The 13,673-nt window shown below is 38.7% G+C and overlaps 1 protein-coding gene across 1 annotated transcript in view; it reads right to left on the bottom strand.

Annotated features, from left to right (window-relative positions):
* The window catches only part of LOC311239418 (unconventional myosin-VIIb-like), a gene marked incomplete at its 5' end in the record, with an annotated part of 195,727 nt that extends 185,817 nt beyond the window's left edge, over nt 1-9,910 (bottom strand). Inside the window, 7 exons of the mRNA XM_084327722.1 lie at nt 4,676-4,818; nt 5,131-5,252; nt 6,697-6,812; nt 7,266-7,334; nt 8,375-8,527; nt 9,195-9,296; nt 9,899-9,910. Of these exons, the coding sequence (XP_084183848.1) occupies nt 4,676-4,818; nt 5,131-5,252; nt 6,697-6,812; nt 7,266-7,334; nt 8,375-8,527; nt 9,195-9,296; nt 9,899-9,910 (717 nt within the window). The remainder of the gene's footprint in view (nt 1-4,675; nt 4,819-5,130; nt 5,253-6,696; nt 6,813-7,265; nt 7,335-8,374; nt 8,528-9,194; nt 9,297-9,898) is intronic.
* Between the last annotated feature and the right edge of the window lie 3,763 nt (nt 9,911-13,673).

Below are 13,673 nucleotides of genomic sequence, written 5' to 3'. Positions count from 1 at the left end.
CCTCCATGATCAATCTCGCTCTCAGTGAAGTTTATCTTATAGTTCACTTATAGCCATTATTCCACAAACAGGCATGTTCCCATGGGGGTATTTAATTACCATATATGGTTGATTAGGGGCAGTTCTGTATGCAAATACTTATAATCGTGCACGAGCATAGACGGTAAGAACAATTGGTATTTATCAACACGGAGTGTGGTACAACCTATGCACACACGTTTGATAAATCCCCTTTCTTCTGTGCGTAGAGACATTCAAAATTCTGTGCGTAGGAGCGAAAATAGAACACTTTCTACGTATTATTGATAAATGAGGGCCCAGCTCTCTGGGAACACTTTACAGCATGCCAATGCCCAAGTCAGCTTCATATTGTAGGTGAAATATATATGTATTAGAAACGTTCTTTTCCCAGCGAATCTCTAACATCAATATTGTGCTGTCAGTATTTAAGTATTTAATGTTATCTGTCATCTTCTTGTTATGATCAGGAAATGCCAATGTGAAATGCATATTATAAGTTGAGAAATCTAGTGATCTATGCACAAAATCGAAAGAACGTGTTAGCTACATAGAGGATACCTGTAGTGCGTGTGTGTGTGTGTGTGTGTGTGTGTGTGTGTGTGTGTGTGTGTGTGTGTGTGTGTGTGTGTGTGTGTGTGTGTGTGTGTGTGTGCAACTTTGTGTATTTAGAATGTTGTGGTCAAACGAGACGACTGGTCTGAAGTAGGGGCAGAGCGCACAGTCTCAGCAACACGGTCTCATCAGAAAACATAAATAATAAGTACTAATCGACCACAGGGGCGGAAAAAGGTACATAATGTACCTTAAAGCCATAAGTAATACATGTACTTCTTGTATAAGTAATATATTTCATTTTGTATCTGCAAAAGTCCAAAACAAACAGCACGACCGGGCGACTCACCATAATTGAGCTCACCACCAGACTAAGCCACCCACCCTGATACAAACACAGCAATACTATGATTTGTTTTAACGTATAACGGTTAAGATAGAAAGTTAGGGTTATGGTTATGGTTATGGTTACGGTTAGTTTAAAGGTAAACAGTGTGGTTAGGATTAGGGTTAGGGTTTGGGTGAGGCCATCAGAAAAGTATGTCTCAGTAGTCTTGAGGTAAAGGCACTTGCCTCCCATGCGAGTGTCCCAGGTTCCTTCCCCAGCAGGGGAACTCAAATGTTTTCTGAACATTAAAAGTTAAAGATTTTTGAATATGTAATATATGTACTTATTTGTAACATGTACATATTGTACATTTGTGTAAATATGTCAATATATTACTTATAATATACAATAATGTACTTTTCTCCTGTGGTCACAAGCGCGATTGGGCTGTCCAGAGAGGGAGAGAATCCAAACAATTTTTTTATTAAATTTTGTATTTTAAACACATGTGCACCGTTGTGATTCATAAACGGAGATGTTCCAGTGGTCCTGTGAGTGAGCAGTGTGAACAGCTGTCAGACAGCTGTTCCAAAGTTGAGGTAAATTCTTGCTGGTTTTGCTCCATGGCAGGAATGAAATATAGCCCTATCCTAATAACACATTTTCATAGTAGGTGTATATAGCTGACGTTACCCAGATGGGTAGGTTTTGACACTCGCACAGATGTTGTTATGGTTTACAGATGTAGGCATCTCTCTGAGTGCCCTTCTAGTTAAAAGATGAGGACAGCTTGCTTTTATTGGACTAGGGCTGGGCAATATGGAAACAAATGAATATCACAATATTCAGAAGGCCTTTTCCCGATATCAATATATATATATCAATATCTGCTTAGGTATGGAAAAATCACATGAGATAATCTATGTTTATCATATTGGTCCTACATGGTAATAGAAGTTTATCATATTGGTCCTCATGGTAATAAAAGTTTATCATATTGGTCCTCATGGTAATAGTTTATCATATTGGTCCTCATGGTAATAGTTTATCATATTGGTCCTCATGGTAATAGAAGTTTATCATATTGGTCCTCATGGTAATAGTTTATCATATTGGTCCTCATGGTAATAGAAGTTTATCATATTGGTCCTCATGGTAATAGTTTATCATATTGGTCCTCATGGTAATAGAAGTTTATCATATTGGTCCTCATGGTAATAGTTTATCATATTGGTCCTCATGGTAATAGTTTATCATATTGGTCCTACATGGTAATAGAAGTTTATCATATTGGTCCTCATGGTAATAGAAGTTTATCGTATTGGTCCTCATGGTAATAGTTTATCATATTGGTCCTCATGGTAATAGTTTATCATATTGGTCCTCATGGTAATAGAAGTTTATCATATTGGTCCTCATGGTAATAGTTTATCATATTGGTCCTCATGGTAATAGAAGTTTATCATATTGGTCCTCATGGTAATAGTTTATCATATTGGTCCTCATGGTAATAGAAGTTTATCATATTGGTCCTACGTGGTAATGATGTTTATCATATTGGTCCTCATGGTAATGATGTTTATCATATTGGTCCTGATGGTAATATTGTTTATCATATTGGTCCTCATGATAATGATGTTTATCATATTGGTCCTCATGGTAATAGTTTATCATATTGGTCCTCATGGTAATGATGTTTATCATATTGGTCCTCATGGTAATGATGTTTATCATATTGGTCCTCATGGTAATAGAAGTGTATCATATTGGTCCTGTATGGTAATAGAAGTGTATCATATTGGTCCTCATGGTAATAGTTTATCATATTGGTCCTCATGGTAATAGAAGTTTATCATATTGGTCCTCATGGTAATAGTTTATCATATTGGTCCTCATGGTAATAGAAGTTTATCATATTGGTCCTCATGGTAATAGTTTATCATATTGGTCCTCATGGTAATAGAAGTTTATCATATTGGTCCTACGTGGTAATGATGTTTATCATATTGGTCCTCATGGTAATGATGTTTATCATATTGGTCCTGATGGTAATATTGTTTATCATATTGGTCCTCATGATAATGATGTTTATCATATTGGTCCTCATGGTAATAGTTTATCATATTGGTCCTCATGGTAATGATGTTTATCATATTGGTCCTCATGGTAATGATGTTTATCATATTGGTCCTCATGGTAATGATGTTTATCATATTGGTCCTCATGGTAATAGAAGTGTATCATATTGGTCCTCATGGTAATAGAAGTGTATCATATTGGTCCTCATGGTAATAGTTTATCATATTGGTCCTCATGGTAATAGAAGTTTATCATATTGGTCCTCATGGTAATAGTTTATCATATTGGTCCTCATGGTAATAGAAGTTTATCATATTGGTCCTCATGGTAATAGTTTATCATATTGGTCCTCATGGTAATAGAAGTTTATCATATTGGTCCTACGTGGTAATGATGTTTATCATATTGGTCCTCATGGTAATGATGTTTATCATATTGGTCCTGATGGTAATATTGTTTATCATATTGGTCCTCATGGTAATGATGTTTATCATATTGGTCCTCATGGTAATAGTTTATCATATTGGTCCTCATGGTAATGATGTTTATCATATTGGTCCTCATGGTAATGATGTTTATCATATTGGTCCTCATGGTAATGATGTTTATCATATTGGTCCTCATGGTAATGATGTTTATCATATTGGTCCTCATGGTAATAGAAGTGTATCATATTGGTCCTGTATGGTAATAGAAGTGTATCATATTGGTCCTCATGGTAATAGTTTATCATATTGGTCCTACATGGTAATAGAAGTTTATCATATTGGTCCTACATGGTAATATAAGTTTATCATATTGGTCCTACATGGTAATAGACGTTTATCATATTGGTCCTACGTGGTAATGATGTTTATCATATTGGTCCTCATGGTAATAGAAGTTAATCATATTGGTCCTACGTGGTAATGATGTTTATCATATTGGTCCTCATGGTAATGATGTTTATCATATTGGTCCTGATGGTAATATTGTTTATCATATTGGTCCTCATGGTAATGATGTTTATCATATTGGTCCTCATGGTAATAGTTTATCATATTGGTCCTCATGGTAATGATGTTTATCATATTGGTCCTCATGGTAATGATGTTTATCATATTGGTCCTCATGGTAATGATGTTTATCATATTGGTCCTCATGGTAATAGAAGTGTATCATATTGGTCCTGTATAGTAATAGAAGTGTATCATATTGGTCCTGTATGGTAATGATGTTTATCATATTGGTCCTGTATGGTAATGATGTTTATCATATTGGTCCTGTATGGTAATAATGTTTATCATATTGGTCCTGTATGGTAATGATGTTTATCATATTGGTCCTGTATGGTAATAATGTTTATCATATTGGTCCTGTATGGTAATAGAAGTGTATCATATTGGTCCTGTATGGTAATGATGTTTATCATATTGGTCCTGTATGGTAATAATGTTTATCATATTGGTCCTGTATGGTAATAGATGTTTATCATATTGGTCCTCATGGTAACGGGAAGTGTGATACAATACATTTTCACCTGACATTCTCAAACATTTCAGAAATCATTGCCTGAGAAATCTGACATTTGCTTTTTAGAATTGACGTAGACAGCAAAATTGTTTATCACAATTCTCAATGTTAAAAGAAAATCCACAATACGATATGCCGATATTCACTATCATTATATTGCCTAGTTGGACAATGTTGTTTCACCTGATGGCAGACACGGGACTTTTCCAGGAGGTACTGCTCCACCTTAGCACCTTCGATCACTCCATCTTTGTTGAAGAAGATCTCCAAATATTTCCCAAAGCGACTGGAGTTGTCATTGCGAATTGTTTTAGCATTTCCAAATGCTGTAGGTGTAGGAGACAGAATATGTTTATTAGCAGTTTGTTATTTCTGTGTGTCTATAATACATATATCATAAACTAAATTTACAAAACATTATACTCCAATCATAATGCGCTATAATTCTGTCCATGGGCATAATGTTTTATATTAATACACAACATATAATGCTTTTTCATGACTTATATTACAGTAAAATAGTGTGTTAAACACTTTAGAATTACAAGCAAATATCACATTGTATTATAACACCCACAGAAGGTATAAAACATTATTAATATTGTGGATTCTAGAAGCTACTGTTTTACTACTAGTACCTTCCAGTATGGGGTTGGACTCCAGGATCTGTTGTTCGATCCAGGAGTGCTTCCCACTGACTGCGGCAAGGAACTGTAGAATCAGTTTAGAGCTCTCAGTCTTCCCTGCTCCTGACTCTCCACTGAGGGGGGGAGAGAGGGGGGGAGCAAGACAGGGACAGAGAGAATAATTAGATCTATTAGGCTCTGTCAGATGAACCACCGCCTCACACCAGATCAATTACAACATTGTTAGTTACTTTACTAGCCATATAGTAATGTTGTTTCACTCAGCCAACATCTGCCCTTAAATTAGATTGTTGTGTGCATTGTTATTATATAGTGTTATATGGATAGACTATAGGTTTGATATAGTGGTATAATGAAACATGTACCCCTACATGTAAACCATGCTTGGTCTGACCCCTCCTTGTTTGATGCACCTGTTAAAATTGTCATCTACTCCCTATAACAACAGAGCTGCTCACCATATCTCTATAACAACAGAGCTGCTCACCATATCTCTATAACAACAGAGCTGCTCACCATATCTCTATAACAACAGAGCTGCTCACCATATCTCTATAACAACAGAGCTGCTCACCATATCTCTCTCGCTAGATGTTCATGTTAACACTTCATCCTCCATCCAATTTTCTGCTCCCAGCAGTTGGAACGAGATGCAAAAGATCTCCCTCACTACTTTTAAGGACTCTATCGCAGAGTTGTTTATACACACCTACAACTGTCACCCAGCCTTTTAACTGACATGTAATTTGTCTGTTCTGCTTCATGTATTACATACCTTGTAATTTCATTAGGTTGTTTGTTTGGTGTGGGTTTTCATTATTTCCCTTACCTCTGTGATGTATCGTCTGTTTCTTTAAACTTTTTGGTGTATTATTTAAATTTTAATAAAATGTTATTATTATTATTACTTTTTATCTTTTTCATTAAAACATTTGTGTCCCCTTTGGCCATCTTGTCCTCTCGCCAGGCCATCATTATAAATACGAATTTAAAGGGGAACTATCTTATAAATGGCCTTTTTCAGTGTTTAGCATTGTTTCCTAGCTATGTGGACTTATATTAATAGGATCTATGTCTCTAATTCTCATATTGGCGCATTCTTCCAATTCTCCTCTCACAATATTCACCCTCACTGAACTGAGTCATCTGAAAATGTGCATATCTGTGATGTCAGAGATTTCTCAGCTGCATAATAATGTGGCAGTTGGTGTGGCAGTTGGCACCAGGCCACACAGTGGTTGGAGCCCAGCCTCAAAACGGCTTAAGATCTTGAGGTAGAAAAATGCTGTTTTTGAGTACTTGATTAGAAATACAAAACAATGAATTTTTTTGAAAAAAAAACCTTACAGAGGTGTTCCATAGACTCACAGGAATTGTGTAAAAGTGCCCAAATAGTGAAAGAAATAGTAAAATAGTTCCCCTTTAAGTGTTTCAAGAAAGTGACTGTGAACGAGAGATTGCGTGCAGTGACCCACATAGTGTCATCTTCAAAACCCACAACAGGTCATCTTTACCAGCCTCTTATCTAGCTACAGTATGCTGCCCTTTAGTCCTGACCTGATGATGCAGCACTGGTCGTTCTGGTACTGTCTCATGTTGTAGTAACAGGTGTCAGCGATGGCAAACACATGCGGAGGGAGTTCCCCAAGCTTACGACCGTGGTACAATCTTACCTGGAGGAGAAGAGAGTGTGAGTGTCCATACCGCACACGCACGCACACACCATATACGCACGCACGCACACACACACACACACACACACACACACACACACACACACACACACACACACACACACACACACACACACACACACACACACACACACACACACACACACACACACACACACACACACACACACACACACACACACACACACACACACACACACACACACACACACACACACACAAATAAATTGGTAGCCTCTCATTTTTGCTGGATACCACAATAATTCAGTGTGAAGGTTGCTGTTCCTAGGTTGCTTAGGTTGCTGCTTGGTAAATTCTTCATGCTGTTGTTCTTGAGGTGCGTGAGACTAGGTTGCAGGTAAAAGCCTACAACCCTCAGATATTTGATATTTAACTAAATAGATGTACGGTAAGGAGAGGAGAAGCTCCTACCTGGTCACCAGTATAGATGGGCAGCTCCTGGTATGGATTCACTGCCACCAGCACAGACCCTGTGTAGGTCTAATAAGAAAAAGTTAAAACATTTTGGATTTTCAATATAATGATGAAAATAAAAAATAGTTTACTTAAGCTACTGTACAGAAAGCAACACTGTTTGGGAATGGTAGATTTGAATGGGTAATATACAAATAATTTAATAGCAAACCTCTCTGTTAGATTCTATGTTTTATATGACTTATATAAAGAAAGATATATTTCTGGACATAGATGAAAATAAAAGTCAATCATCTATGCACTCCAGGCGTGCACTGGATTCCTTTGATCTCAGACGCTATACAAATAACCTCTTCAGGCACTCAGTAAGATTAAGAATGGGAAGGAACCGAGATATGGAACTCCCTAGCTACTTTCGTCACCAGCTCTGGGAAAATAAGCAGACAAGCAGACTCTACAAAATGAATGGAATGAATCATAAAATTGCTTATATCAGTAAAGGTAGAGAAGACGTATTTGATTGAGCAACAGATTTGCCATGTTTAGGGTATTAGAAACAAATTTACATTTAAATATCGGAATGTCATTCAGTTTCTTTTTTGTTTTGTTATATTTTGGGTGCATACTGATAACGTATTTGGTATTTCACATTTTCAGCAGATTTACAAAAAACTACAGTAGGGTAAACTAGGGTAACGATTTGGCTAGTTTTGACATCAGAAATATTTGATTTACAATATTGAAATTGATATAGCTGATATTATTGCTATTGCACAAGTGATGTGAATATGAATCATCAAACGTGTGTTGAGTTTTCAGTGAGGACATCGCCTCCTATTGATTTTCCCACCTGTCTTCCCTCTTCCTATATCCAGCCTCTTTCGGTATAAATTTACGATAAGTAAGGACCCACATAGACTTTCCGTGTGTGTGTGTGTGTGTGTGTGTGTGTGTGTGTGTGTGTGTGTGTGTGTGTGTGTGTGTGTGTGTGTGTGTGTGTGTGTGTGTGTGTGTGTGTGTGTGTGTGTGTGTGTGTGTGTGTGTGTGCGTGCGTGCGTGCGTGTGTGTGTGTGTGTGTGTGCGTGTGTGTGTTGGAGGTGACCTACATAGATGATGCCCTGCCTGTGTCTGATCAGCAGGTTCCTGAGGAGGCCGGCCTCGGTGAAGTCCCCCAGACGGATCATATCGTCCACCCCCTCCACCGACGTGGGATGCATGACCCGGACGGAGGCCTCCTGCTCCGCGGACAGTCTGTGCTCCTGGGAAGACAGAAGATATGCAGGAATACTATGAAAAATTACTTGTCCTGGTGGGTCATTGGTAGGCCGCATGAGATAATTCTGCAGAAATACATGGTAGTTTCGGATAACGTGGATCAGGATTCAAAAACGACAAATACACTAATTGGATTAACAACTTGACCAATCCCCTTCAACCTCATCTGCTCCATCTTTCCTCTCAGTCTCCACATTCTACACAGTATGTTATCTACTAATGCAAAAAAAATGAATTAAATGACATGAGATAAAAAGAAAAACAACAATGTAAGTAATACATGATCTAATGCAAAGCAGTGTCTACCCACTCCCACAAGTCAAGAGCATGTTTTATAGCATAAGCTTGCATCAAGACAGGAATTTGATCATCTTCTGTCCTGGGCTGAAAAACATTAAGAGCCCATAATGAATCCCGCTCATGGAGGGAAAATGAAATATGAGTGATGATCAGCAGATTTAGCCAAAATAGTGCCAACACAAAACATAAAAAAACACGAGCTTTGATAAGAATATAGAAAATCGCCACTTTTGAAAATTCAAAATTGTGTGTGTGTGCGTGTGTGAAGAATGCAACACAAAATTCACTACAGTATCTCTTAATAACAAGAGGTATTTATTATTTCTTTGATAATCTGTGGGAGATATTTACCTTCCCCTCGTCGTCGACCAGCAGCCTTTGACCAGTGTCCATCACCTTGACTCTGGCTCCAATGGGAACCCCAATACTGGACTCCACCCACACCCACTCACCCTGAAAACAAAGAGCACACTCATTTATGTTTTATATTTAATATTTATATAATAATAATATAATAACTTTATTTGTATAGAACTTTTCATACAGAAATTGCAGTTCAAAGTGCTTCACAACAGTAAGAAAATACAGTCATAAGCGAGCATAAAAAAGATAGAGGTAGCAAGGTAAGGTAAATCACAGTTTTTCACATTAGGATCAGTAAAATTTGCATAGAACCAAGTCCGATACATGCATTTGATAGGAAGTGTATAAAAGTAGGTAGGGTAAGAATAGTGTAGGTAAAGTACAATTTGTGTCAGGATATCCCCGATGTTTCATTTAAATGTGAGCAAAGAGATAGGTTTTAAGCTGTCTTTTGAAGTTGATGTTGTATATTTATGTTTCACCCCATATACTTTTAATTTAATGTGAGCTACTTTTCCATTCTGGAGTGTTTCCCCTCTATTTAACAGTACTTCCTTGAATGAACAACAGCTGTGACAGGAATATGACGCTATTTCCAGTTAAATAAACAAGATTGGTCCCTGGCAAACATGAAAAAACGACAATAAAGTCTACTACCGGTATATTGATGTTCACAGTGTTTTCATCCTTACCTTTGTCAACATGACCCAACTGTAGCCCTCCTATTACCTAGTAAAATACATGCATAATGATGACATGCAACAGTGTGAAAAGGCATTGACTACTGTGCGCAGTAAACATGTTATGTATGCTAAGCTGTTACTTTACAAAAAAACATCATCACGTCTTTCCTCTCTCTTTCACCAGGTCAACTATAATAACATATCAAGACTAAATCGACATCCAAAGACAATTTTTGTTAAGTTTGTTAGTCAATATGTACAAAACACATCTATATCAACATACTTCATACACTCATACGGTAAGTGTAACTAAACCTGAATAGATTTTTTTTTTATTATTACATTTATGAATATTAAAGGCTAAACTAAAGCTAGAGCAGACTTTCTGAAAAAGGGAAACTGAAGCCAAACTGAAATTGATATCACATTTGAAAATCAAGACTGCTGTAAATCATCAATAACACTGCAACTCACTCAGTTAGATTCCACACAGCAAAGCAGTAGGCTACACCAGATGTCCAGGGTACTGTGTGACAGTTATATCACATACAGATACACACACACAAATAAAAGAAAACCCACACTTAAGCGCTTTTACCTGACGACGACACCTTTGTCGATGAATAAAATCCTACTCCTTAAAAAGCACGGCCCCTCAGTCACCCATGAGATCCCGGAGTCGTCGTATACACCTGAACTGACGCAGCTCGTTTATATGACACTTTGACTTTGAACTTGCTTCGTGAGAAATGCGAGATTAGGAAGAGAACCCTGCTGAAAGTGAGTGACTATAGTACTATATTACTCAGACCTAAACTGCTTCGGTCGGATACCTTCCTGGAAACTTTTGTACAAACACACCTTTGCCCCACATTAGGGTCTTGAGAGTCACCTCTCCGTCATGATAACTCCTATAGCACAGTATGATCCAGTTTACTGGACTTCTGGTCTGAAGAGAAACCAACGGCAATGCAGTCTACAAAATCCTCAACGGTGGCCTGGCCTCATGTAAGCCATGTACATTAACATAACATGTGTGATTACTTGTGTTATGAATTAGGTTCAACAATAACATATCAATGAATGTAGGTTTTTTATATCCTGGCAAATGTCCAGAGAGTTATGAAATCACAGACGGCCTTTGGAAGCTTGCTTTTTTAATCATATATGAGACACTGAGGGATGGACTTCTATGACTGGTAGCAATAAAGCTGTAAATGTAGGAGTAGCTGAAGCTACAAACAGGGAGGGATTAGAGCTATCGCTCCCATGCTGCATGACTGAGTGATTGCTGTATCTCCTGTTTATATGGTTATCAAGAATCCTATAGTTATGCCTATTCGAAGAATTCCAGAGTCGTCATTGTATCATGTGCCTTCTCTTACTATATGGTAGTGATAAATACATCTTTCATCCAACAAAACCTTTAAAGTCCCAATCCAGAATACCTTTGACCACATAAGTTTGAGGTGCCTTTCTTCACATATATTCTTGGATTTGTAGATTGAAAATAAGCATAATAAATTATCACAATGCGTTGGTCTGAACAATCTGTGGTGATTTCATAGACAAATCTATAAAATGTGAGTTTTCCCACATGCGGTAATGCAGGGCTTCTTTCAATCGAATGCTTAAGTTATGAGAGATGTGCTTATAATTTTTCAGGGAAAAAACTCATTAAATATGGAAAAAAGCCTCAAAATCGACTAATCAACTGACAACATCTTGGTCGACTGAGACCAATCCGACTGATGATTCAACTAATGCACTATGAGGCGACAGCCCCTAATATTTGCATTTAGTCTAGTCTGCAAAATGACCATCGAGGGGTAAAAGCAGAGGGGGGCACACCTGGGACGCCAGGTGTTGCCATTGAGCCCTTCGGAGGTATCGTGGGCCTGTCAACAAAACACCAATGAAGGAGGGTGCCCACCTGAAGACCCCAGTGAAGCTTTTACCCTTATCCCATTCAATACCAAGTGCTGATTATCTATGGGATTGTATTATCTAGTCCTATAAACTCAACTGCAAAATACAGATGGGGCCCTTTAAAACAGGCCAATCACTGACCTGTGTGTCTATTAAGATAAGATACAGATGAAGCCTTTAGTTTTCATGGACGCTTTGCCGCGACGCGCGCACAGTGATATCACGTCGTTGGAATTAATTAGGAACCCAGGCTGCTGTTCTGTTTTATGCCGCCAGGAGGCGCAAAGTCATTAGACGGACGCTACAACGTCCTACAGTACTGTACTGTATGTAACGATCTGTATATGTTTTGTTGTCTAAAATAAATACCATACCATGTAAACACGCAATGTTTGCTGAATAAAATTATTAACCAGTTAAAACCTGTCGAATGGAGCAGGGCTCTGTTTATAATGGATATATAATGGATGTATTTTGTCTGGTACCGTGGTCTAATGGTTTGTGCACATTCCTCTGAAGCGGATGACCTGTGTTCAAATCCCGCTTTTCTAATATATATATTTTTATTATTATTTATAAAATGAAATTGCCCGCAACGATGTGCATAATACAATAGTAATAATATATAATAAGAATCCAACCAATCCATCCAAAAATCGAATACAATAAACAGTGTAAAGCAAATAATTTAAAACAACGAAGTTTAGCCTATTAAATCGTTTTTATAAGCGTTCGTTTTTATTTGCTGGATAATTCATTTGTATCTCAACGGAGCCACGGATCTAGTCGGGCCATGTAGCATTATGACGACAAAAATCGTGTGTGTGTGTGTTTTAATACAATTCTGAACTCTTGACTTGACTGACAACTGCTGTTCTGATGGTTACATTTACATTTACATTTAGTCATTTAGCTGACGCTTTTATCCAAAGCGACTTACATGTTCTGTACGACAAGCCATCAGGAAGGGCACAACTCTATCAGCTGAGCAACAATGTTCATCAAAGTGTTGAGTGCTACAGTGTAGGTTAGTTTATTAGGACAAGTGCATGAGAGTAAGGTTAGTTCGTTTTTTTTTATTTTTTTTATTCAGATAATGGTTGAAGAAGTGCGTCTTTAGTCGACGGCGAAAGATTGGACGTGTTTCGGCTGTCCTAACTGGGGTGGGTAGTTCATTCCACCATTGTGGGGCAAGGACTGAGAATAGGCGACTTCTCTTTGTTGACCCTCCCGGAGCTTGGATAGGAGTAGGTCTGAGGCGGCCAGAAGATGCAGAGCGTAGGGGTCTTGAGGGTGTGTAGTTAGAGACCATTGACCGGAGGTAGGCGGGAGCGGTTCCCTTTGCCGCACGGTATGCTAGGTCGAGGGCCTTGAAGCGGATTCGTGCAGCAATGGGGAGCCAGTGCAGGTCCCTAAGAAGTGGGGTGACATGGGCCGACTTCGGTAGGTTTGAGATCAGGCGGGCCGCTGCGTTCTGAATGAGTTGAAGAGGCTTAGTGGCAGTGGCCGGGAGGCCAGCGAGCAGTGCGTTGCAGTAGTCGAGGCGGGAGATGACTGTTGATTGGACGAGGAGTTGGGTGGCTTCTTTTGTCAGGAAGGGGAGGATCCTTCTGACGTTGCTCAGGAGGAATCGGCAGGTTCTGGTTGTCGCTGCGATGTGAGCAGAGAAGTTCAACTGGTCGTCGAGGACAACACCAAGGTTCTTGGCGGTCGGGGACGCGGTCACAGCTGCATTCTCGACTGTGATGGAAAGGTCGGTCAGGGCGGAGGATTTGGCCGGCAGGTGGAGCAATTCTGTTTTGCTTAGGTTCAGTTTGAGGTGGTTGGTCGTCAACCAGGCAGAGATGTCGGACAG

This window comes from Notolepis coatsorum, assembly GCF_963971535.1.
Source record: "Notolepis coatsorum genome assembly, chromosome: 13".
NCBI lineage: Eukaryota > Metazoa > Chordata > Actinopteri > Aulopiformes > Paralepididae > Notolepis > Notolepis coatsorum.
This window is presented reverse-complemented; position numbering and strand designations above follow the sequence as displayed.